The following is a 27,298-nucleotide window of genomic DNA, read 5'->3' as shown; positions in this document are numbered from 1 at the left end:
AACACTTTATCACAGATCGGACTTCACAACTCGCGGGATTATCTATTACAGCGCGCATTTAAACAGTTTGCATCGGGGAAAGTAGATGATTTAAAGTCTGCACATTACCACAGCAGGATGAATGCTGTGCGTAGGGACATGTAGACACCAAGATGGTGGCTCTAGCCCTACCCACCGCCACGCTAGGCCGAAACGTAAATTACTTTCTTGTCAGCCCTCGTATGTATATTAAGAATAATAGCAATGCCAGAAACGGACGGTGATATACTTTTCCCTCTTACGCTAACGCAAGGCTTTCGTAGAGCATTACCCTCGCTTTCATACATGCTTCTTCTCTCTGGGAAACGTCCAGATGCATTGGCCGGCCCAATAATGTCTTGCGAGTCAGAGATGGATGAGCCACGGTCAGCCATCGGCCGGCGACCGTCTCCCGGTGGAAGGGGCCGCCGCGCTCTCTGGCCATACATGGACCACTGAAGCCGCTCACGACTTTGAATGGACGGCGATGTGCTTTGATGTAGGGGGAGAGGGCGGCAGCGAGGAGACTAGACTCTCTTGTTTAGAATAGGGATGAGTGGGACTGCCCCTTCCTCGGATCGCGGCCCTGCTGCACGTCCTTTTCGGTTAGCGACGCGCTGTTGACGTCACCGGGGGGGGGCGCTCCTTTGTGTCCCGCCGCCCCCAACCTGCTCCTCCTACCTCATCCCCATCGCGTCCCCGTAAAGCACATGGCCTTCCATCAATCGATGGCCCCGCTCCAGAGGGATGGGCGATGATGCTTCCCTTCGCTCGAAGTTCATTTCTTTTGAAATCCGCGGAGCCGGCCGGCAGTCGCGAGGATCTCCCCCCACACTCCTCTCTCCGGAGTCTCCGTCCGTCTTTCGTTTGACGACGCTCCCATATCGAGGCGTGAGGCGCTCTTAATCCTCGCTGCTCGAGCGCTCCCGTTTGGGAAACGGTGGCCGGTTTGAATCCCGCCCGTATGGGAACCATAGCACCTTTGGTTTCTGGTACGAATGCCTCATACCGCAGTCGTGAAATTTGTTCTTGGAAGACGATCGTATTTGAATCAAACGCCTCCTAGCGTATGGGAAACTCTTGGAGCATGAATGCATCGGAGGTAGTACGCTCTTGAAAGTTTCATTGCATGGTACACGGCTAGTATCGTCTTCCGGAATCTTAGTGAGCATCACCTGTGTTGCTTGTTGCCTTAAATCCCCTTTAATTAATCGCCCATATTTTAAACAGAGAAAGTGTAAGGGTGATGTACGTGTATGCGTAAATGAGCATTGTAAACGGAATCTCGGCAGATTGAAATACGTTTCTGGGCTTCACGGTTTTTATCGTTCGCATCAGATTAAATTTGCCATTTCCATTTTTTGAGGCGCCTTTTCCTTTCCTTCGCTTAAGTGAGAGCGCTACTTGTACCACTGGTTCATCTGGAACAGGTTTCGTCGTGTTCCTTACCATTTCGGTTCTCCCTTTAACAAGCTTGGGTGTTTTCCCACCGGCGATGGTCTCCGCATCTCGTCCGCCCGAGACTGACCGCCCTCCAGCCTGCCAGTCCCTCCCCATGTCCAGTCGATCCTCTCACCACTCCCACCCTGCGCCCAAGCGGTGAAATTTTTCGAGTCTCACTCTCCTTTATTTGATACATTGTCGAAAAAAAAAAAAATATATATATATACGAGGGTCATCCGGAAAGTAGTACCCGTTCGTGAAATAAAGACACAAAAGTAAATATTAACAAACATAAAAAATTTTATTTGAAAGAGGATACTTTAAACTACTTCTCAACATAATCTCCAAGCAAATTAAGGCATTTGTCATAACGTGTGACAAGTTTCTGTATTCCTGCTGCATAGTCCTTCGCCGCCAGCTCATTGAGATACGCGAGGGACCCATCTTGCACAAATTTTTGCATAATGCAGATGGTGTTTAACAATTTCATGAACAATTGTTCGAGAAACATTGGGAAAATGCTCACAGATGTCATCAATTGTGACGCGCCGATCGTTCCTCACGAATTCGTCAACTGAGCTCACCAGTTGGTCTGTAATGACAGACGGTCTCTCCGAACGCTCATCGTCGTGTGTGTTCCCCCTCCCCATGTTGAAGTTGCGACACCACCGCCGAACAGACGACTCGTCCATTACATTGTCTCCATACACCTCCTTTAATTGGCGATGAATATCACATGGGCGAACGTTTCTTGCATTGAGGAATTTAATCACTGCCCTCACTTCACAACTGGCGGCGTTCTCAATTTTTTTAAACATTGTAAACAATCACAGAAACAACACAGGCAATGCTAGCGTCACGCAACTTGGCTCAGAGAAGGCAGACAAGCCACTGAAGCTATCTGACCTCGTCCAGCGGCTACTCGCGTCGTCAGCACTTCATGCGGCACGAACGGGTACTACTTTCCGGATGACCCTCGTATGTATGTATGTATATATATATATATATATATATATATATATATATATATAATGCACAACTATTATATATACTATAAAAATCGATCTAAGTAACTTTGATGGTGAAATTCCAAATATCATAAACTGATGATCTAATACTCCACGTCACATACCTAAGACAGATTTGAGTGTGATGTAGATTTTTTATGTAGATATAGATTTTTTACATCAACTCACTCTTTCTCACTCACCCTCAACTCACAAGATGCCCCTAATATCCACGAGACACACAAAAGTGGATACTATGAAATCCTACAATTATTCAAAGAAACAAATTTCAATCGAAAATTCCGATTTAGCGCGAGCTTATGGAACAGACTTTCGTCAGCCTTCCGAACCAAATAAATCATTCTTCATATTCCGAGTCTTTATCTTTTATAATATTTTCAATTATATTTAAGAGTGCATTAAACAGATCAGGAAAATTTTTCAAAATAAAAAAAATACAAATTCCAAAGAATCTGCGTAAGATGCCGCAACAGTAACTTTTAACGGAGTCACTCGACTCACACGAGACACCATTTCGGTTATTCACTTATTTGAGTAAATATATTTTTTTCACTGTCCTTTCGTAACCCCCTCCATTGAGTACTATATTATATTTTTATGTTCTATAGTAATCTTAAACTTATTTGGTTTCATCGCGAATCCTATTCGTTTATTTTGCTAATTGTCATTGGGACTTCCGTAGCTCTTCTATATGTCAATTGCCAATGGCTTTTCGTGCGACATCCGGTGCCTTGTTTTTACAGCCGCTATTATTTCTTTTAAACTCCACAACACAAGCTCGTTCCATTATGCAACCCTTCACGAAAGAGTATTCTTGCAGGAAGGGCCGTTAATTGTTTAGGTTCGCGAACTTCTTAATTTTCAAACTAATGAAGAAGATAACCCCCAAGTAATGAAGATAAGAACTTTTACTGCTGATGCTATAAATCACTCAGTAGTGACTTCTTAGATCCATCCTCAGTTTTTGATAATTTTCTTCTCCATTTTATGGGGCAGAGGCAAGTTAATCTTTCACATGTACAGACATCTATATCCGGGAAAAAAAATATGTCGTTCAGATTTCGGATGCTTCCGCTCCGTGCTTCAAACGAGGGTAGTTAAACTAAAGCGTACTCCATTCTGTGTCATGAAGGAGCAAGAATCGCATCAACTCCACAAAGCACGAGTTTCACCCTTGGCCCACCGTAACCGAGTTGGCACGCCAACTATTCCTATCAAAATGGGCTCGGTTTCACCGCTGTTTTAAGGGTTTGTAAATATGCAATTCGTGCGGCTGTATGCTCCGAGGATTTCGTTCCTTCGATGTACGCCTCGACAATAATATCATCGTATGTCACACATTTAAATATTTCACTTTAGCAGATTGGGCTATGGAAACTTAATTTCTCATACGCCGGGCCTTGGCTAATAATTCGTACGCACTACGTAGTCAGCGCCCGACTAAGCGCCAGCGCACCGGTTTCATTTCCGGATAACCGTTCCATCAGCGGTTGTTGGATTAGCGTAAAAAATAATACTTCAAATAGAGTTATGAGCACGTACTCCATACCTTAGGACGGTCATAATTCCAAGCACAATGCTCGGTGATGGCGTGCAACCAGCATTACTTGATGAATTGCGAGATTCCGGATGTTCGATGAGCGTACGTTCAAGCAGCAGGCATTGAGAGCGGACCTTGGCATTTCAGTTTATAATGCGCTCAACATTTTCAAGGCGCCTATGTAATTGATAAGTTTTACCTTGTAAGGAGTGAAAAAGATTTTTTAGTAGTAGTAGTAGTTTTGAGGGGAGGCGACCGACAGCTGAGGTCATTTGCGCCATAGGGGATGGACAGGAAAGGATGAAGGGTGGAGAGAAACCCGGCGTCGGCATTAGCCTACTCTTTACGAAAGGCGCCAAGGGGTCCGCGGCTTAACGTCCCATCCGACGGACGGCGTACTCACCCAAAGTGCCCTCCACAAAGCACCTCAAGTAGGGATCGAGATACCTCTGAAAAATATTCAACACCGCCGGGATTTGAACCCGCGCCCTCAGGGTGGGAAGCCAGTACGTGAGCCCCCGCACCATCTCGATCCCCAAGATTTTTTACTTTTTGACATAAATGCCAATATGCCCGTGCGGTGTTGCGACACATTTTACACGACCTGAATTCGTAGGTCGTCGGCTAATTTCATGTTTACGCTTCCATTTGATGTAAGAACAAAACGTCGATTTTTGATAGCGTTATAATGTGCGCACAGTGCCAAAGCAAACATAAATGTTTGCCATCCTTTCGATTTTGAATGACTTTGTGATATGTTAATACTTCACGCTATCGTGAAATAACATCTGCGGCTCCGGTCGGAACGTAAATATCCCGAAGAAAGTAACAATTCACGGTACCGTATTATAATGTAGAATCTCCCAAAAAGGTAAATATACCTACTATATCCTAAACACTTGCAGTAGATCTGTTCCGAATCAACTTTATGTTTATTCTGGGTTTTCGTCGACATTTTATAATTGAGAGGGAAAAGATAACATTTGTAAATGTGAAACTTTCTATAAATTGATTTGACGAAAATTAGTGCCGAATGCTCAGGTTGTGTGAAGTTGGATGAAAAGGACTCGGAAATAGTTTTCAACGTTGGAGGTTGGAGCGATCATCAAGTTCCAGTCTGATTTCAAAGCCTTCTTTACGAGTTATTTGCGGACAACTGTTATTCCAAATGACGATTTGGTAGTTTTTCTTCAAATTACCCGTTCATTTGGAGCACACGATTAGAGGCAGAAGTTATAAACATCAGTTATAATCCATGTCCAAGGCACAGATGCGGCCGGAGGCTACCCGCATGCGTGACTTACTCCAAGCGCTTCCAAGAGCCACCAAGGCCGCCACTCCCTTTCGTTCACAGAAACTTGTTCCTGGAATTTTTAAATCACGAAGAAGCTAAAAATGCTTGGCTGTGCAAACTTTTGGAACTCCCAAGGCGCGATGCGAGACTTAATTAGCAAAATCACAAGCCCGCGCCCTTCCGCAGGGTCGTTCGAGCCCGATGACGCGGGCTGAAAGCGAGCTATTTCAAAAAAATATGCCCCAGTGCAGCGGAGGACACGTAGATAAAGCCGATGTCATGCTGTAGCCAACGACAGTAACCCCCTGGAATGCATATTTAACGACATTTTATTACCTCGGCACGGCTGTGTGATCCATGGGATGTGTGTTTTTAGGTGTCGGTATACCACTGGACCTGAAAGTCCCTCACGTGGTGGCTTTCGGGGCAAGTTATATCCACTTTTGGGTTCGAGGTGGCCCAGGCGTTGAGATGGTCAATGTTCATTGGGGAACGTGGGAAAGGTGGTGCGGGCGAGAGGTGCCCTGCCGAAAACCCAGGGGTGTATACCGAGGGACCCGAGTCACCCGTGGACCCATAGGCAGCTTTCGTAGCAGGGGTTCCTGCGACAGACCGAGCATCCCCTAGGGAGGGGCCGGGAGAGCGCTCGTGTCTCTCTCCCCTCCTCCGGACCCCCTGGCCTCTTCCAGCCTCAACCTCCCCCACCTGCTACCACCGGCGACCCCTCCGACGGCGGCCCAGCTGTGGTGCCAAGCTTCCTCCGCCACTCCCCTGCCGTCCGGCAGCGCCAACTAGAGACGGAACTTCCTCCCTCACGCGTAGAAAAAAAACTTCCTCTTCATCCCTCCCCGAAATAGTATATTGTTTAATTACATCTTTTAGTGACGGGGGAGCCTTTAGGTTATGGTTCCTCGTGGAGAGGTTGAGCAAAGGTTTTAGTAATGGGATGACTTTAGCGATCTACGAAGCACGGCTAATGGTTCTTGTTGCTTGTCCGATCATAAAATGATCGTCGACGCACCATGCTCCTCGGCCGTTGAGGGTCAAGTGAAGTTCACCATGCGCTTGGCAGTCGCCAGCGTGGGAGACGCACTAACGCAAGAACGTGGAATATGATGAAGTGAGAAGTGGCTGCCAAAGACGCACAGTTATTTGCTCGCCTAAGATAGCATTCAATTATAAATCCAATCATTATTTAAGTGTTTCGTTATTGCGGCCCTAATACAGTTTCGCGTGAGTGGTATGTTAGAGTGTAGGTCATATGTACGGCAAAACGGGAAATTTTAATTAAAGAAGGTCTGAAGGAGGTAAGAAATATAGCGTGTTAACATAAATCCTCGAAACTGGGAGTCATGTAACGCGATACTCGATGTGTTCTCGAACCGCTCATCAAGCCGTTAACAAGCCGACGACAGGGAATAGAATTGTAGAGTTTTAGTCTTCAGTCACCCTGAAATTAATGCGTATATCAATGTTCATGATGGGAACTAATGATCATATGGCTCTTTTTAACGGAATGGTCTCCATTGTAATATCTATTTATCAGCGGAAGAGAAAACTGCACATGTAAAATTTTAACTTTCAAGAACTCGGGTTTGTACTGAGAATCAGTTTGCCAAACATTTTAGACAACCCTCATGAAGAAGACATCGAGCAGCATGAAACTAATTTTTATAACTTGTGAAACCAAAGTCAAGCATGCCAATAATAACCCTCGTTGATATGAAAGTAATATATCGTATATGGGGCTCAGAGAGAACAGAGGATATTGCATACGAAGCTACTGTGGGTAGCGAAATCTTATAAAATTCGCTCTGATTGAATCTAAAGGAAAAATATTCCGGCAAAAATATACGTAAACATCGTTGATATTCTTTATAAATGGACACTTTCATTTTAGATTTTGTACTTAATGTAATTTTACGTTTTGTTTCCTTGGCTTGAGGAAAGATTTCTCATTCCCACATGATCCGGTCGGCAAGTTTTAGATTTTCAACCACTTTACTGCGGTATTCATTCTAAGCGTTTAAAATGCGCAAAGAAATATCTACGTACGTAATATACCGCGAGCCGCCGCGAGGGCGTGCGGTGGGGGGTGTTAGGTCATCACCCGTGAAAGAGAATTAAACCACATGCAAACCCAAACAAATTCATGCCAATCTACAGCCACAGAGGTGTACTCGTATATATTCATGTTCGATGAACAAAACCTTTATAACTTACACGTATGAAAATACATACATATACTATCTACTAAGATACACTTTCATATGCGCCTATGAATATACCTTATGTCTACTCTCAGCATTTAATCTTGTCCTGACTTGTGAATGTCCTTGCTATTTCTATAATGACTTTGATTTCTTACTATTATTATTCCTGATTATCGTGGGCCAAGAACTATTTAGAAACGTGGGTCAAGAACTTGCTTTTAAGTTGGAGGAGCGGTGTAATTCCTGCCCTCTATCATCTCCCTAAACGTTCACATTAGTGCACAATTGTAGATCGGTTGGAAAGGAATTCAGAGTGATTTCCAAAACATTATGTGGTAGCACGGAAGGGGTTGAGGTGGCACTATTATTTACTTCTTTCACCGTGGGATCGAAGGGGAAATATTTTCCACAGCTGTGCGTATCCGCAGTTAGCCAGTGAAGAAAGATATCTCGAAAGAACTTTGGATCCACCAATGAAAAGAATTTCCCTTCACCCCCTCCCCTCCCCCCCGTCCTCTACCTCGCCATTCTAGAGCTCCACGCTTAGGGTATTGGCTCACCCTCTATTTCCCAGTCCCGATAATCCGAGGGTGCTCCCACAACCGGCATTACCGAGATCAACTTAGGATCGACGTATTTCAGTCGAGGGGTTCGATTCAATCCCTCCAACTTCCTCCCCTCCTGGCCGTCGCCCGCCACCCTCGTCTCCAATTCCGATCCCCCCCCAAACCCCGCCCCTCAGCCCCGTCCAACCCCGTCGAGTTTCTTCCGCACCCCCATTCCGATCGGAAGCGAGGGAGCCGTGCGGGCATTCCTCGAGTTACGACGGCCGACGGCGCACGACGATCCGGACTTGGCCATCGTTGGTCTGTAAGTTCCCCGGGCGTTCCGGGGGCGCTCTTGCTAACGCTTATGCGGCCGCTGAGGCACCCGGGGGAGTTACATTTCATGAAAGCATCGATTGGAATGGGAATGCGAGGCTTTTTGCCCTCCTGACGCCCTTGGTCCGCGCACTGGATTCTACTAAGCCACCTCTAGAGCCACGATGCTACGTGCACATGCTACTTTCCAGGCCACCACCAATAGGATGTGTGGCAGGGGTTGATTATACAGAAGGTGTGAAACATTATCATTAAATGTCAGGTACTAATACCATTTTACCCAAATGAGAGAAATTATACTACTGCAAGCATGCACTACGGAGTCTCGCGAGTTTAAAATACGCCGCATGCAGAGGTGCTAGTAAGGATAACAAAAAATTAAGGATAAATTTAAATAGTGACTGCACATTTAGTGGCTCCTTAGTATATAAAAAGTTGAATTCTTAGTGCCGTCGTTCGCAGTTATTCTGATCTCTTATCGTTCGCGGGAAAAATTACATTGAAAATCTCATGACCCTATTGTTATGAAACTAGTGATACATTTTTAGCATCACCACAAAAAGGCCTTCTAATTTATGTGAGAGATATCACCTGAAATTTGACCTTCAGACTTCGAGTGATTCCCAAACAATTATCTACTATCTTGATTCGTTGCTAAGTTTATCATAACAGAATTTTGCAAATCTATTCCCCCATTGCTTAATCTATCGCACGATTTTGTTACTTCCACATTTATTAATCCGCAACTCTTTTTGTAAATCCAAAATTTCTGTCAGCGGGTCCGCTTATTCCTCATGTGTTTTTTCCTGTTTTGGGTTCCAAGAGCCGAACCAGCGGATTTAAGGTTGGTAGGCGGGCACATTACGGCTCACACTACCTTAAGGGGATTTTTACGAATGTATTTAGATGATTTAACTTCTCAGAATGCGCGATAATACGCATAAAGTTACGCTGCATATGCTTGACTTCTAAAAAATACACGTACAGAAGGATTGGATGAAAACTAAAATTAATCCTCCGGCGTGCTAAGAGAAGAAAAATTGACCCGAATTCGAGGAGCCAAGTTGTCCTAAGCACTGGCGCACAGGGTCTCCTCTCCTTCCCCTCTGGAAGTCAAGCCCTCCCAAACCCCTTGCTCCCCGCCCACCGTACGTCTACGGGCGTGTAGCCCGTAGACGCCGTCTCTGGCCTGGGCAGACGCTGGCTTTTCCCTGGCATCTGCGGGGTTCTTGCGGGGAGAGTTGAGGCCTTCAGAGTTGTCCGTTTGAGGAGACAATTGGGTTTTGGGGACCTCCCCCGGCCCCACGCGGCACGGTGACGACGGTATCACACCTCTTCCCTCCCACTTCCCTCCTCCACTGCCGCAAGTTTCCTTTCTTCGTGCGGGTACGAGTATGGGGGTGAGTCGAGAGGTCTCGGTCTTTTCTTCTGCCATGTACGTGACACCCTGCTAGAAACGGTGTGTGGCCGGGAAGTTGTTCTACACTAAGGAGGGGTTTTATTTTGCATTGGTTAGACCTCGCCCTGAATATGTACTCGACTCGCCGAGCATTTGGGATTCTGTGCAAATGGATCTAATTTCAGAATTTAACAAGAAACATACGCGCTGCCCGTTTTGTAACGAAGCGTCATGAGCGTACAGAAATCGTCACATGTTAAATGAAAGACTTGGGTTGAGGGACAGTCTTAGCGCGAAGATTTCATCCATGATCTAAGGAGTTAAATAAATACAAGTCGTGTGATTTGAACGGTGGCACAAAAGGAGTGATTGAAGCTGTGAATTATATTTGTAAGCTAAATCAGAACAAGAAGGTAACGGATATTTCCTGACGTGCTGCCAGTTGTATGGCATACCTCGGGAATTAGAACATTCCGAAAATAAAATTTTGCGGAATGTTAAGTCATTAATTCCCCCAATTACTGCTTTTTGATGATCTAACACCACTTGCTAAACATCCTAGTGTCGAACTGCAGGGTAAAGTATTGTGGTAAACGTAAGCATGACATTTTCGCCTGGTATACCTATTGAAAAATGTGTAGAAACAAACTGAGCAGTTGTGGAAATAAAACAGTTGGCATCTATCCAGGTTATTTCTGTAGTACTGAGGTGGAATGTGGAGTCATGAATTTAATTTTTCTGTATTCTAAAAAGAAATTTTAGTCCTGCAAGACGGAGATTTTCGCAATTCGTCAACACTTATTTTAATTCTTCTGAGACGAGCATTTTCGTAAAAAATTGAAATATTTCAAACTCGTATCCACATATTGCAGGTATCAGTTAGTTCGGTAACGATACGGACAGAAGTGAAAAAAACTTCTTTTAATGTAAAATGTGAAAAAAAAAATTGGCTTTGAATGTTATTTTGTGGGTGTATTTGTATACATACATGCATACGCACACGTGTCAGTTTGTATACTTCCATTCGAATGAGAAGTAAAATATGCGGATTTCATGGCATTCCAACTTCTCAGTTTAACCTCACGAGCGTGTTGTTTGTACATGTCGTCCCGTGAATGCTCAATCGTAAAACTGTGTCGGCGTGCTAATTGTCTTTCGACGAAATGGAACCCAGATTCAAAGACAATTGTCATACATTTATCACGTGGCTTCTAAAGTCAGTTGGACTCGATGGCACGACAGTGATGTGTCAAGTCGTTTATCCGAAATTTGGATGCTGCGCTGTCGGTAATGGCAATCCAGAACCAATGCGCACGAGTTGGTTGAAAGGTAAACCAAGGTGTTACTTTTGAATCTTTTTTTAGCTTCATTGAGTTGCACACCGCTGGACTGCCGTTTCCGATGCATTCGAGGTGAAATGCAATTACGTCGCCCTTCCCTCGCACTGATTCCTCCGTATCAGCCTGACGGTGACAACCATAGTTTTCACCCGAGAAAAATCACGTATTCTTTCCGTGAAGCCTTTTGCACTCGGGAATGAAGTGTTTGAGGAATCCGGAGGAAGCCATACTCATTTGATCCCCTTCGCTGACGACCTTCAAACGTGTTCTGTTATCGACAGCGAGTGCTCCGTAATCCTTTTGTGGCCTCACGTAGGCGTCTGGGCGATATAAATTCGGGTGCAGGAACTATCATCTCTAAGGTAATGCACGGTATTTGACGCCTCTCGTCGACAGTGAAGAGACGTCGACACCAGGTTTTTCTCATAGTCACCCCATCCCCCTCTGTCCCATTTACCCACGCAGCCATGATGGGTGGGCAAACGACCTCTGTTGTCAAGCGACTCCAAACAATGGCTTCCTCCAGTGAATTTGATGTTTTGTGCCAGGAAGTGTTGTCACTTGGGCCGGCTTCGTGCAAAGCGGAGTGATTTGCGATTTTCAGTGGTGGTGGTATTTTATTTTGACCCGGTTCTTTCTGTGCGGCTGGTCATGGTAGGGGAATTATATTGTAGGTCCGGGTGAATGCCAGGGTTGCTTGCCAACGGGACTTTTCTCTGGTTGAGGGACATTCAAATATTTGCTCTGATGGACGCCGGCCGGCTCTTAACCGTTTTCTCCGTCTCGCCACAAGGATCGAGAGTTAAATGATGCCCTCTCTTGTTCACCACATTTGTTATTGCACAGATTTAGACAATTAACTAAAGGTATTATTCGCTTAATTTTTAAACGGGATATCCTGTTAGAAGACGATCGCTTGAGTGCATTACATCTACATCAACATCAATACTCTGCAAGCCACCAAAAAGGTGTGTGGCAGGGGGGAGTACATTAAGAAATGTACTCATTATGACGAAGGCTAAACTACACAAAAATTCGTCGTTTTCAATTGATGAAAATCATCTCTTTCCATTTATTTCTATTAAGCGGCTCCAAAAATATCTAGATATTTGCAGACGAATGTTTTATCACTGAGAGCCACGTATTCCATCGTACTGGAATGCAATCCGCGGCGTCAATAAATTAATTTTGTATTTCATTGACAAAAGAATTGTTCACTCCTGAAAATGTTCGCTTTTCAAAAAACGATGGTCTTCCACTAAACGCTTGAAGCTTAATGGAAGTGTTGTTTTTCTTTCGTTTTAGGTGTCATGTTTTTAAGTGAACTTAGATAGGGCGGTGATGGAAATCTTTCCCACTTCTCCATGCATGGCAGCAAATATTTATGCATACGTCCGTTAAGATAAGGATGCACATGTGGGAATTTGATTTGGTAATGTGAACTTTTTATCCGAATATTGTGCATTATTCATCGCCTATAAACTGGATTATCTCTTCTTAAATGACAGTGTGATTGGCCTGTTGGCAGTGAACTCGGCTACTCTTCAAAGAATTTCCTTGCTTTGGGTTATCTATATACGCCATTTAAGTTCTAATCTCGCTTATCGAACCAACCAATGGGTTGATGGAAGTGTCAGAATAACAGTATGGAGTGGTAATAGCATAATTAAATTACATGTAAGAGTGTGTGTTGGATATGAGTAAATAATAATCGTTACGAAGGGATAAAGTAGATTCTGTGCACCATAAGTAAGAATTGTTTTTTTTGGGCAAGTCACATGTAACGAAATATCAGGCGTAGTCCTTTACGGTGAAACTTGTTTCTATTGCTACTCAATTTATTCCCACCCCCATCGTGAATTCATTGCATGGTGAGGCTTGAAACTTAAATTATTGTTCATTATAAATTCTCCTACCATAAGATTTTCAAAAACACGTTTTCATCTTTATTAACCGCGCATTTTGCAGCATTATAGCTTAAGTACAAGCCTGCGATGCCCATCTCTTTCCATTTATCTTCGTCTGGTAATAAATACTAGCGAAATTTGCTCACGGCATAGGTTAAATCGTGATGAAACTCAAGTTTTATTTAGCTAAAATTACTGCCTTCCACAAGTGCTGCAGATATTCTCTTATCTCGCACGCTATCCCATTATTGTTGGCTTATGGTGCAAGGGTATATTTGTGTATAATTCGTCGAGTTTGAGGCTTATGATTCTTGCGATGAAATGAGGCCTTGTCCACCTTTCCCTTAAATGAGTAGAAGATTAATTATCTTCTATAAAAGTTTTTCAGGGTAATTTGACTGGTTGTGCATCCTTCAAAAGTGTATGGCCATATTCGGACAGTGAATACGGAAATAAATGAATGGATGAATAGCTAAATGCAAAGTTATGTTTTTAACATTTAGATTCTATCCCATTAAAATTTTGTCTATTGTATTTTAAATCGCACGACGCTGAAATTTTGAAATGGCGTCTGTTGCATTCGAAAACTACTCTTTAATTGGCTTTAGTGAGTATGTGGTTGTAAGTGGCGTATTAGCATGGAAAATACATTAGAACTCGAGGTCTTTTGCCAATGAGAATTTCTTGCAGCATTTTTTGTGCTTTTATTTCGTAGGATTTCTTGTGACGCATTCAACTAAATATATCTCTGCTGAATAAGTAATTAGAAGATTTATCATCATCAGCCCCAGTAATGTCTTCCACACCATAATAACAGTCTAATATATTTTAATTGTTTCCGCCAATATGTATTAATATGAATGTTTTACTATTAATGAAAATCCGTCGAACAGGAAAAAAATTCGTAATTACCTCAATCTCTCTGGAAACCTGTGTATGAGTAAGCGTTTAAAATTGACAATGTAGCTTCATCGAGCGATGATTAATGCTGTTGTAATGTAATGGGAGCGGCTTTCCATAGGGTGTGTCTTCCTTGGGTACAGTATCTTCCAAGAATCATTACGAAAATAGGAGAATGTTTGTCTATCAATGATAAGCTGGATTTAAATATAATGTAGTCCCCTTATTTACCTGTAAAGTAATACTTCCTGCAATTATTGGATTACATGTTAAACGTTGTTATAGCATATGATAGAATTTATGATCTTCTAACATAGTAACCGGACACTAAGTGATTAGAGGTCTTATTTCTTTCTAATGCTGGGCCAAATAAATGACTTTTATAAGCTGTTCTGACCAGGAAATTTCATTATCATTTCCACCGATGCATATACGAATGGGATATTATTGCAATGTATTCCCGCTTTGAGTTCTAGTCAAACCTTATTCTCTGTTTCCCGAGGACTTAGTCACCGCTTGGCAATAAGTATGACAGAAACAAAACTGTTGTGTTAAGAGACTTTGATGTCAATTCCGTTGAATTGGCCTGAGACTAGGCTACCAGTCATACTAATGCAGCCAGAGATCGCTTCGTAAAACAGTATCCGAGGTGAACTGAGCTCATGTTCGCCATGTCTCTAGGCTTTAATCCTACTATTTGAATGCATCTTTGATAGTGTGCCCCCGATACTTAATGTAAATATGATGGAGTTCTAATGGATTGACAGCCAAGAACAGATGTCAGGTTCTACCAAGAAATACTTCGATGCACCGTGTTGGCGTCTTGTACAATTGTATTGAGGAATTTTTATAGGATAAATCCCTTCGCATGTATATTTACTCAAGCAGCGTAATCGCCATAAAAGTAATAATTTTCGTGCTTTGCAGTGATTCTGAGTGTTTCGATTTTCTCGGATAAGACGAGAAATATGATCCACGTTAGATGCGCATGACCTCCTTTCGCTTTCCTAAGTCATCGATTTCCATTTATTGTGGCATTTCATCGAGTTTGGATCTGACTCAGGTGGGCCACACGCCCTGCGTTTCATTTCAGCAATCCTACGGCGTCCTGATTTCTTTTTCACGCAGCTGTTGAATATGTTTCGTGTTCTCAAATACCTCTAGGTGTGCTTTGGGGATACATGATGGCGCTTGAGAATATTTTACGACAGTCGGGTGTCACGAAAAGTCGTTTTGAGCTCCTTTTTGAGTTTTCGAAATGATAACCAAATCTTTCATGGGATTTTGCAAGATGCAACTATGGAAAGACGAAAAATTAAGAAATAATTATAAGAGTTTCGAGTTAAAATTTAAGCCGAGTTAGATCACCATCAGTTCGACCATTTTGCCTTTGATTTTGGTTATGAGGATAATACTACCTTGAACAAAAAGTTCCCGGAATAACCACCGTGTGGCGCTCCCATCGTTCCGATTTGAGTTCTGTTTTTTTTGTTAAATTGGTACATCTGTTGTTGATATTCCCTTTAAATCTTAGTGTCATAACTTGACATTTGCAAAAGTTACGTAGCCAAGAGTACATCTATCTCTGTGTGTGTTGGCGATTTTTTACAATTTCAGAAATGGATTTAAATTTGCAACAACGAACTTGTATTAAATTTTGCATAAAAAACGGATTTAGTGGCGCACGGACGTTGGAAATGTTGGAAAAGTGTTTCGGCAACGATTCTCTAAAAAAAACGGTCGTTTACCAGTGGCACGAGCGGTTCAGAAGTGGTCGTGAGTCAATCGAAGATGATGAACGCAGTGGCAGACCATCGACATCGAAAGTCGGTGAAAAAATTGATAAAGTAAAAGAAATGTTGGTCAACAACCGCAAATTAACCATCAGAGAAATAGCGGAGGACTTGAACATTGCCTATGGATCCGCCCAAGACATTGTGGTTAATGATTTGGGTTTCCGTCGTGTAGCAGCAAAGTTGGTTCCAAAAGACCTCAATTTCATGCAAAAAAGAGACCGTGTTGACGTCGCAAAAGACATGATTTGCGAGGCTGAATCCGATCCCACATTCATCAAAAGGATCATTACTGGAGACGAGACGTGGGTTTATGAGTACGACACGCAATCCAGACATCAGGCAAGTGAATGGCGTTCACCAAATGAGCCGAGACCAAAAAAAACCACGTCGTTTTCAGTCAAAAAAGAAGGCAATGCTGACGGTTTTCATGGATTACAACGGTGTAGTGCATCATGAATTTTTGCCAGAAGGCCAGACAGTAAACAAAGAGTATTATTTGGGCGTTATGAGACGTTTGCGTGAAGCAATTCGCCGAAAGAGACCAGAAATGTGGGCAGAAAACTCGTGGATTTTGCACCATGATAACGCACCGTCGCACAGTGCTATCATTATTCGTAATTTTTTGACGAAAAATGCAACAAATACCATCCAACAGCCACCGAATTCACCTGATTTGGCTCCCTGTGACTTCTTTCTGTTCAATCGAGTTAAAAAACCATTACGGGGAACGCGTTTTAGCAGCCGAGAGGAAGTAATGGAAAAATCGCAGGAAGCACTGATGGACATACCGAAAACCGACCGTAACTTTTGCTAATGTCAAGTTATGACACTAAGATTTAAAGGGAATATCAACAACAGATGTACCAATTTAACAAAAAAAACAGAATTCAAATCGGAACGATGGGAGCGCCACACGGTGGTTATTCCGGGAACTTTTTGATCAAGGTAGTATGTTTCTGAGTTGAAGGGAAATGCTCAACACTCAATCTAACACTCAACACATACTTTTACTATGGTCACTCAGCAAACCAAGAAAATAATTTTAACTTCAACTTTGACCAGTTGAACATTATCCTTTTATTCATTTACGGGGAAATATACGTCTATGTAATTGTTATTTTGTCAAACAGCACATGGATTTCAGCTGTAAGCGGATTTTAACACAGATGACTTCATGCTGTCTCAATACTTACTCTAATTCAAGTGTCGATTCATTCATTAATACCTTCATCGCTCAGAGATGACACAGTGTTTAACCTTTTAACGGGTAGTGATGCGTTCATACATCACGATTTATATCCAGTGCCTCATTGGGCATTTGAATGAATTTTCAATAGAGTTATCTACTATTCGAAATAGTTCAGTTATCCCACACCACGAGACTCAATCAACATCCAAAAACTATGATTGAATTGACAGAAGTTGTAACTTCTTGACGTTCGAAATCTGCATCAAGAGCTTGAAATGCAGTATCATGGCTTAGCCAAATTCCTCTCCTGGTTCCACAGTTATTCTGTTGAGTTCAGTTTCATGTTTTTCTTGTTGACTTCGAAATATTTGGGTCGTTGATGGTTATCTGTGTCCATGACACTTGCGAAGAAACATTAAAAGTTAATGATTAACTTACACTGCCTGTCCCTATTAGCCACCTGTTCCTTACTTCGCTTACCATTCTCCGACCGCTCCCTTTTTAAGCACGAATGGAAGATGATTTACGTAAGCTTTTAATTACTCAAATCAATGTTGGCAGTCGTGAAATAGCTCCTCCCAATTTCACCGTTTTCGAGGTTACTAAATCAATGGTATCCTTACTCCAATAACGCGTTAACGAAAAATACTCATCTTTAATTATTGCATATTTGTCGTTCCATTGTTTCCTGACATTTCTTCGAATGCGGAAAGCCGTTTGTTCATAATCAGCTCGGGAAGGTAATTTTCCCGAAGTCAAATGTTAATTCATGTTTTAAAATATGGCACAGAACTCTCACCGCGCTCCTGTGTGGTAATCAATAACCTACCCACCGCTGGTTTAAGACAAAAGAAAATTACGTTGTTTTCTTGCTTACGCAGAATGTAGCTTATGATAACTATGTTAAGAAAGGTCAGCTTGAAATTAATGAAATATTGGTATTGCAATGTATTGTCAACGTCGGGATGTCTTTATAACTTGAATTATTAACTTTAATGCCTTCAAAGGGTACTTGGCAATGAATGTTGGCATGACCCATTGCGCAAAATATCGGCGTCTTTCAGATCGCTTGGGGACCATCCAACCTTGTATAATCTCCCTAATTCTCTGTCAACATTGCCGTTCGTATTACCCTGAAGATATGCGAATGGCACCTCGAGCTCTCGCTGTGTTAATAATTACGCATATCAGGCGGAACAGAGTATCGACAGTACACTCGGAGAGGATGGCGCTGTTGTGATATCATCGTTGATACGAATGTCTTTTTGCACTCTTGTTTCAAATTCATGCGCAGAAATGCGCATTTGAATGCGAATTTGAAACAATGCGCCCAATGCGAATCTTATTTTCGCTTTGAGCGAGTGGAATTTCACCCAGGATAAACATGGGGCATATACCATTTGTCGCGTCTTCGACTCAAATGGGGATTACTTATTCTGGTGAAGGATTGAGGAAGCTCATAAGGTGTCTCTTTGACATTTCCTCATTTTCTAAAGTGAGTTGTACGATGTTTTTTTGGTGTTCTTATTTTTATTATTCGACTCAATCTGCTCCTCGGGCATCGGCGATGAGCCGTTAATTGGCCTTTGTTTCGTGTGGAGGATCGCCAGGTGAGGTGATGGCAGTATTCTCGAGACAGGCTCATGTATTTAGTCCGGGAGGCATAAAAGGATCATTTATGGCTCGGAAAAGTAATTTATTTGACTTTTCATGAGAGAAGTAATGCTTTTACGACTCCAGAGTTAATTTAATAGTCAGGTTCTTGATGTAACATATGAATCGGGAGTGTAAGTGTGCGCAATTGTAAGTACGCCTCATTTCATTTGTATTTTTCTGTTACTCACGGGATAGTCGCAATTTCCTTATTTTTTCCACCAAAATATGTCTTCATTTACTGTGAATGCTTTGGAAATAAATCTCCTCATTCACAACCAAAAATCATCTTTGACAGCCAATAATCATCGCTTTATTTATACTCCGCGTCGTCGGAAGATCCAGCTTTCCTTAAGTGTTGCTTGGCATTATTTTTCTGCAACGCATAAATCACGCTTTTACGCTCAGTGTTTTTCTCTTGTATCTTTGTCACGTACGAAAAAAAAGCTGAGGCACACGAATGCCCTTCCATCGGGTACCAGTTCTTGCCCCAGCCGTACCCCACAATTACTCCCATGGATGGATATCAAAGGACGGTGACTTATCTCCTTAAAATTTCTTTCTTTGCAGAAGTTGCAAACCATCGGGGAGGATTTTTGCGGCCTAGACGTGAACACGCCTTTGGGAGGCATATTGCCGATCAACGCCATCCCCGTCCTGGTGTTCAACACGCACCTGACTGCCGTCGCTGCAACCTCTACTGGAGATTACACCGTGGTCTTCCTCGGGACGGCTAATGGTCATCTCAAGAAGGTACGTACGTGATCATAACCAGTCAAAGAACCTCCCTCGTACGGGCTCCCCGTGGACCGTGTGACCCTCAGGCCAAATGTGGGTATAATCGTCGTCTCTTGCTCGATGGTCTCGTAGTAAACTGAGGTAAATTATGTCTCAGAAAATATTTTTTTTCATTAAACTGCAAAGTCGCTGAGAACACTCATTTGCCTCATCTGGTTTGTCAGTATCTGTATGGCTACCTAAAGTGCCTACAAAAGTGTCCGGAGTAAATGATCGAGATCTCCCAATCCTCTGCATCCATTTAGAGAATCAGATAATTGCTTTCAGGACAAGAACCATAAATCAAGAATCATCGGATAAATATATAAAAGCCTACCAATATAACTAGCCCGTTTCGGGCTACTTTTCGAAAATTTACCAAAAATGCATAAAGTATCTTGTCTTAGGTCATCAAGGCCATGGCTTTGGTCCATGACAGGAATTGAGCATAGCATGTACGTAATTTAAAATAGTGTATTCCAGTATATCGATAAAAATTGATTTGTGCAAATAATTCATGGTTTGTGGGTTTGTTCTGATTTAGTAATGGTGAGCATTTTACTAAAACTATTCAGCGAAGGCTATGGGAGACTTAAAAGTAAATTTTGAAGTTAATACTCTATTCATGAATTGATTCATAATTTCTGGGGTAGATATGTCGGTTGCAAACCTCTAGTCCTGGCTCCGTAATTAGTTTTATTTGAGTCAATGTCAACGAAGTAATTGTTCCTTGGGCATTTTTATCTTAACATTGGATTATAAATGATATATTTAAAAAATTAGGTCAACTTGCCTCTGCTATTCTTCGTTTTGTCGATTACAGGGTCCATAATTCTTGCCTGAAGTTATTTGTTTCTGCTATTAACTTCCATGGTAGTAATAATGGTTTATTGATATAACTTGTCGTTGCTGATGAAAAGCTCTTCCGTGGTGTCATCGTCTCTTTAACCTTTTGTGGGGTAACTTTTGCCGCCTCCTCATCGAGCCCATAGGATTCTCGGACACTCTCGCGGAGAGGATGATTATTTCTAAAACGTCCAACCGTTTCATGCTCTTCTGTTCGCTGTGTGACGCAAACAGTTGACCGAAGCATGACCCTCGATTGCGCTTATATGCGATTGCGTCTCGTTACGCAATTTATACTTTTATTTCTAAATCCTAGCAGTCTTTTCCCGTCTATAAGGCTATTCCATCGTAGAAAATCTGAGCAATATTCCATTCTCTCTTCTGTCTAGTCTCCATGTCCTCGTCAACTTTTACAATACTCTTTGGGAATAGTTATTGTGTGTGTGTATATATGTTCAAGAATTTTGAAGAGAATAACCAAAACGCCATATTTCCTGGGAAAGGATAAGAATTTCGAGCGCAACTGAGTATTTAAAACCATATTTCCAGGGTATCACTGTATAAATGTTGTTGGTGTTGCGAAGAGCGGTCATATTCAGCCCATCTTTGGTGCCCTCGGGGTGAAATGTAGGAAAACTCATAATTTTTCTCTCCCAATCCAAAAATTTGTTTCAAAATTTGAGGAATAATTGACGGAGCGGGTCGTGATTTCCCCATTATCCACGTCACTACGAAGCGCGTCGGCGTCATTCACGTCTCGTGGATTTTCCGTCCTTGTGGTATCTGCCCATTAATTTTATCGTTGAGATGGGCGCTTATTAAAAACTTTTATTATCCTTCTCAGTGTCATTGTCCCGTCCCCTCCCAGCATTGTGGAGCACATCTTCACGGAGCGCACAGGTCGAGATGCGCGGTCGCGGAAGTGCGCGTTCCCACACAGCCACCACTCCCTCCACCCGTCAAGGGATTAAAAGATCGCATAACTAATTCCTTGGGGCCCTTCCAATGTTCCGCGGAGGAGAGGTGGGATGATGCCGGCTACCGCATACGGATACCAATTAAGCCAAGCTTTTATAGGGATGGTTTTTCTGAGTCGCTGAATATGTTACCGAGGTCTTTTACATGGGGTCGGCGGTGGGGGCGGAGGGGTGGGTAGGGAAGAAAGGAGGCGGCATCGTGGGAAATGTCCGCTGCCAGCGCCCTTCCCCCCCCCGCCCCCCCCCCCCACACACACACCCCTTAGAGCCTTTACCTGATCGGAATATGGGGTCTAGAGGGGAATAGTCTCTGCCGAAGACTGACGAAGATGCATGAGTTGACTAAACATGAGCACCTAACCTTGGAGCTAGTTTGGAATAGACGCGAGCAGAGCCATCCTCCCCCTCCACCGCCGCCTCCGAATGTGTTTTTTCATGCATTCTCGCCAATGGAAAGTGCGAGTGCATTGTTGATGTCGGGACCATGCCCGTGTCCGAGTTGAAGGAAAGAATGCTGTAATTAAACTCGCAGCGCCCACGTTTTCGCCTGAAATTCATTTTAATCACATGTGAAGCAGTCGCATGTGATGATTAATCTAATGGGACAATAACATCCGGTATATACAAGAGTGTACAAAATTAGGTAAAAGAGGACGTGAGAGCCGTTTTCATTTGTTATCTTAGCTCCGTGAATACCTTTTAAAACGTCTCCGTTTATCAGAATGGAAATGTTCTGTACAGCTCAGTGTTTATGAGTTGGGAAAGACGTGTTTTTATATGCTGCTGTTATTATTTAGCATGTTTTACCAAAATGCGTGCTTAATTTTGTTTCACATTGATGATTATAAAAAGAAGGTTGAGAGGTGAATGCATGGGTTAACTATGTATAATCTAAATCATAACGATATAACTGCTGCATCCGCTGAAATTAAGTTTCCCGTCTTTATCCTGTCTCAGAAGGCATTGCTGACTCCAGTTGTCGACATTATGAAAAGTTATACCTTCCCTGTGTCTCCATTATCCTTACCTATATATTATCTAGATCTAAATTTTATAAAAATAAGCCAAAAACTGCAGGCTTCGGATGAAGTTGATTTCCCTTTGAAGCTAGACCGGCACTAGTCCACGAATATGGTATCTGCATTCAAATGCTACCTTGATCAAAATTTATAAGCTGAGGAATAAGAATAAAATCTTTCACCGGTATCTTAACCCAAGAGTAAGCGCCCAGCGTTCGAATTTCATATGTTGATCCTATCAGTGACCGGGATGTTTTGGACTATTTTCCGAAATTTCATCGCTGTAAAAATCTAAGATGCATTGTGATTATCCAATAGCTAGCTAGGCGTAGCTTTTCAACATTTGGAAAACGCTAAAACTTGTTGAGCTTGTTGAGTTGATAAGAGAGTAGGCATTGCTTGGTTGTGCTGTTGCCCCGATAAATAGTCGAGAATACAGAATAACTTTCATTTCTTTCACCCGAGTGAAATATTTTCCTGTGCTACTCGGAATTTCGAACCAAGAAAGATGTTTCGTTGTGTTCCGGCGATGGAACGAGTAGGAGCTATGAGAAAGCCGAAGCGTAAGTGGACGTGATGTGAACGACTGCATGCAAACGGGAGGGAAAATAGAGCCATTCTTATGCGGGAATGGAAGAGGTTGTACTTCTTCATTTAACCATAATCGCCATCGCAAATGTATCGTTTTTCAATCATTTAGCGGCGTGACCTCTGGGAAAAATTTTCCGTGCATTCGGAGGTGTTTTCGGAAAACACCCATAACCTTGAGAACTACGGATTGATGTGGAGGCTTGGCAACAGCGCCGCCATACCTTCGCTACTCCCGCCCCCTCAATATCACCCCTTCCCCCAATAAACGCCCGTTTCCCTTACTCCCCTCCCACGCCACTCCCTCCCGCCCACTCCGTGGCCTACACCCCCTCTCCTTTCAACCTGACCCATCCTCCCGCGTGTTTTCCCTCCCGACCCTCCTCATGTCTTCCTTCGGGATATGCCCGCGGTGGGGTAGTTTGTGTCTTTTCAGCCCGGATGGGGGCCACGGGACCGCGTCGAAGCTATATCACCACCAGCCACTCACTATGAACGAGAACCGCCCCTCCATTTTGTCATAAGCAGTTGCATTCCCGCGGGTTGGCGTAATAAGAAATGCGCACAGGGATTAAGCCCTCGCGGCGTCAGTGGTAAAGAGAATTGAGTTTTCCTGGTCGTAATTCAAACATGTTCGCCTTCATGCAGGAACAAGGAGTCTGTCGTAAGAACTCTGGTTTCCTTCCATCGGTACATTCTTGCCTTGGTTTGGTAGGATCAGAGGAAAGATATAACTGTGAGTGATATAAAAATACATCGGATAGTCTCACACGCTAAGTGCAATCAATAATCTCAGTCCGATCTAAAACTTGGGATGGGGCCACGAATATAACATTGGGGTAAGTGATGTCCGAATCAATAAATTTGAGAACGCCTCTTTTCCTCGAAGAACTCGTGGCATGCCAGTGTTCAACCTGTGGTTAGGTTTAAATGGGTGAGAGTTAATTAATTCTATTCGAATGCTTTATTGAAGGTTATCTATGATCTATATGAATTTTAATGTTTGTGGCTCACTTCCTTGGTAACCATAACATTTAAGCGCGTTAGAAATTATGTATATGAAAACGAACAAATAGTCAGTGTTTATGTTTATTCGTATTTTGTTTGGTCTTTTCTCTATTCATCATTTTCTTTGTTCATGTCGATTTTCCCTCATTCTCCTGTCCTATAAATACTTAAAATTACGCTTCAAATGGGCGAGTTTACCATTGTTGTGATTACAGGGAGGACTTTTTTCCCAGAAAACCTGCCCATGTCACTAGATCTATATTGTCTTATTAACAACTTTTTGTTCTTGTCTTTCCCAGCCCTGAGTTAAAAAATAATCGGATGTGGAAATTGTGCAATGAATATCAGTATAAGGCATCCAGCCAGTGATTTCAATCGTGAAAAAGCAATTGATTCAAACGCCAAATCGTTTTATGCCGCGATTTTAAATTCTTTCACAGCTTTTTAGTGTCTTTGGAGTTCACCAGTGTGGTGAAAAAATGTGTTTGAACTGGTTGTCACTGACAGGTTGTCGCAGTGCTTACAACTAAAGATTTTTTACAGAAACAAAATATAATATCACATCTATATGCTGAATTTCGTTTTAAGTTGTAGTTTTAAATGACTGTGTCGCAATAAAACCCAGGTTCCCTCTACCTTCCTAAAAATCCAACTCTTGCTCCTGCCCGCTCTCTTCGAGAATCAAGTCTCGGGGACTAAATCCTCCGGCACACCTATGACGTACGTTAAAAGGTGAAAAATCCATAGTAATAATCGTTCACATAAACGTCTAGATCTACACAAGCCCCCGCTAGCGGCCGCCAGGACGTTTACATTTTTAGAAATGATATACTCGAACATCTTACAGAATATCTATGTAAAAGGAATCAGTCTCTAATCATCGAGGTCCTCTGTTTCGCCTTCTTTGTTGAGAGAACCTTGTTTGAGCAAACTTTCAAACCCGAGTTATTGGACCTTCTTCTATCGAGTTGTAAAAAAAACGCTTTTTAAATATATTAATTTGTTTTCAGTAATTATTTTAGCAGGGATTTCTGCGAGAACTGGGCCTTTATTTGGTTTTATATTACGGAGCTCTTTTCGATTCTTTTTTGGGACAATAATATTTCATTCAGGATCTCTTCCGGTGTGTGGGTGACTTTGTTTTTTCGCACCAATATTTTTGGTTTAGACGCTATGAATGAGTTTATTTAGGATATTGGCGTTTTTTTTTACTGTCATTATCAAATTTTCAATTCTCCTCCTCTAAATTATGTACATTTGGACGCTTCCCTAGTATTCCCTAATATAATACCAAAATGATTTTAGGTTATTGTCCAAATATCCACGTTACATTTTACTTTTAAAGTTCTTTAAGACTGTGCATATTTTTTTTCGTTTTTGCTCAGCAATCTGCGAGATTTTCTTTTGATGTCTCCAGTAGATTTTCCCCATTAATTTTTAAAATGGTTTTATAATTTAAATGTATGTTCCTTTGCCTCCTTGACGTCACTCTAACATCCCCGTTGTACTGTCGTGGATCCATATTATCGCGTTGCAATTGGTGTGGAATAAACTTCTTTATCCCGTCACGTATGTTATATAAAAAAAATTCCGATCGAGTTTGTGTCAGAGCTGTGAGCCTCATACCTGAATGTTTGCAATTCGAGTCTTAAATTTTCTCGTAGATTAGTAAAATTTCCTTTATTCAATAGATATACTTTACGCTATTTTTTAATCGGTGACAGCTAGATGCACCTAATCTCTTTGATCGAGCATGCTATTACCTCTTGTGGGCAGTTAAGTATTTTTCGGAGAAGAATTAGCCCATGAATTTACAAGTATTTTCAGTAATTCCAATTTTTTACTTGTTCTGTACACCGTAACCGTCCTTATTAATGTTCGGCAGTTTAATGTCGTCGAGACTACAAATAAACTGTTGTTATGCATGGTGAAGAGTTTAGATATTTGGTCATCGAGTTTTATAAAGCATCTATGTTCGATTCGGGTAGTCTGTAGGATGATCATAGGTATTCATAAGCTTCTATGATTGCAATCTTTTACGTAATATCTAACCCTTTCTATACCGTTGTCTTCTCATTCATAGAGAGTACTACTGACTTGTGAGTTTGCTGCGTTGCATTCTGGATTGAAATCCTAGTCACAGCAACCGAACCTATTCTTTTGTTTACAAATCCACTCGCAACTTCGGTGTGGAAGGTGGTAAACAGTGTCTCTTCTTAGACGACTGAACGTGCTTCGTTAATATTCCACGGAATCACTTTTATATCATCTCTGTGAAAGCCCTCTCTATATTCGATTTGCCGTTATCGCTCGCTCTTAAAGGGCCGCAGGGAAAGGGAGCAGACAAAGACTTTTAAGACCACGACAACTTGAATTCAACCTTAGTATACATATACCGATCAGCCGGGGACGATATAGAAACTACCCCTGTATACTCTAATGGGTATGTACCATTTACCCAAGCGAGCGAGGCATATTTTGAAATTAAATTAAACACATTAGTTATTTATTATTTTTTAAATATTTATTTTATGCTAGATATTGTCATAGCTTAGTGACGTTTGCATCGGAAGCATCAATACCTGCTGAACGCGCCGATGCACTTCAACTATTCAAGTATTGCTCCTATGCTGCCGGGAATGGATTAACCATATTTATTAATGAGGACCCCAAACCGCCAGTTAGATGCTTCGTTTTTTACCTTGAGAAAAAAACAGGTGGTATTGTCTTTTTCCCCCCTTCCCGCTACTCATCTGTCACGTATGAAGAAGGTGAGTATTAAGGGATATTTTTCTTTTCAGCTGTGTTCAGCGTCGGGACTCGTTAGAAGTTCTAAGTAGGCTCGGCGTGATGAAAGTTACGCTCGCCTATATTACTTCTCCGTTTGGTGCATTCTGTTTGATCTTCACGGACTATGGCGTCATTTTTATGTGGTTTAGCATCTCGCGAGTTCCTTCATAAAAGTGAGCAGAGGTGGAGCAGTCGTCTTTAAAAATGCCCGTCGCATGTCTTGAGGCGTTAACCAACTCGCTACGGGAAGTTCACGTTTGCCCTCATGCGCTCAACGCATAACATAATATATTGCACGTCATGGATCAGTTGGGATTCAATATTTCCCATTTTCAATATCGGAACTGTAGAGGTCTATAGTTTTTGTCATAATTTTCCTTTAAAAAAATACTATTTGGTTTCGACTTCGTCCGAGTTTTATGTGTCATGAATTTCTTTGGAGAGGGAAATGTCACAGTATGAAAACCCCCCGACACAAGGAATTGACGTGATTCCTCCGAATACACGTGTGCTCGTGTGCATTCGCTTTTCCTAATGACTTTACTGTTTGTAATGCAGCAGCGATGTTCTAACATGAGCAATTGTAGTGGCCTAAAAGAAACCGTTTTGATTCTAGAATGAGCGTTAGATGTTTTACTCAACGTCAGATATATTTTCGTTGTTAATTATATTTCCGCACCTGATTTATAGGA

The 27,298-nt window shown here is 42.2% G+C and overlaps 1 protein-coding gene across 1 annotated transcript in view; it reads left to right on the top strand.

Annotated features, from left to right (window-relative positions):
• PlexA (plexin A) overlaps positions 1 to 27,298 on the top strand; it is a 527,983-nt gene that overhangs the window by 144,512 nt on the left and 356,173 nt on the right. Inside the window, exon 3 of the mRNA XM_071582795.1 lies at positions 19,172 to 19,354. Within this exon, the coding sequence (XP_071438896.1) occupies positions 19,172 to 19,354 (183 nt within the window). The remainder of the gene's footprint in view (positions 1 to 19,171; positions 19,355 to 27,298) is intronic.

Source organism: Hetaerina americana, unplaced genomic scaffold, assembly GCF_022747635.1.
Source record: "Hetaerina americana unplaced genomic scaffold, ioHetAmer1.1.p SCAF_12, whole genome shotgun sequence".
NCBI lineage: Eukaryota > Metazoa > Arthropoda > Insecta > Odonata > Calopterygidae > Hetaerina > Hetaerina americana.
Note: the sequence above shows the minus strand (reverse complement) of the source record. Positions and strands in the feature narration are given on the sequence as shown.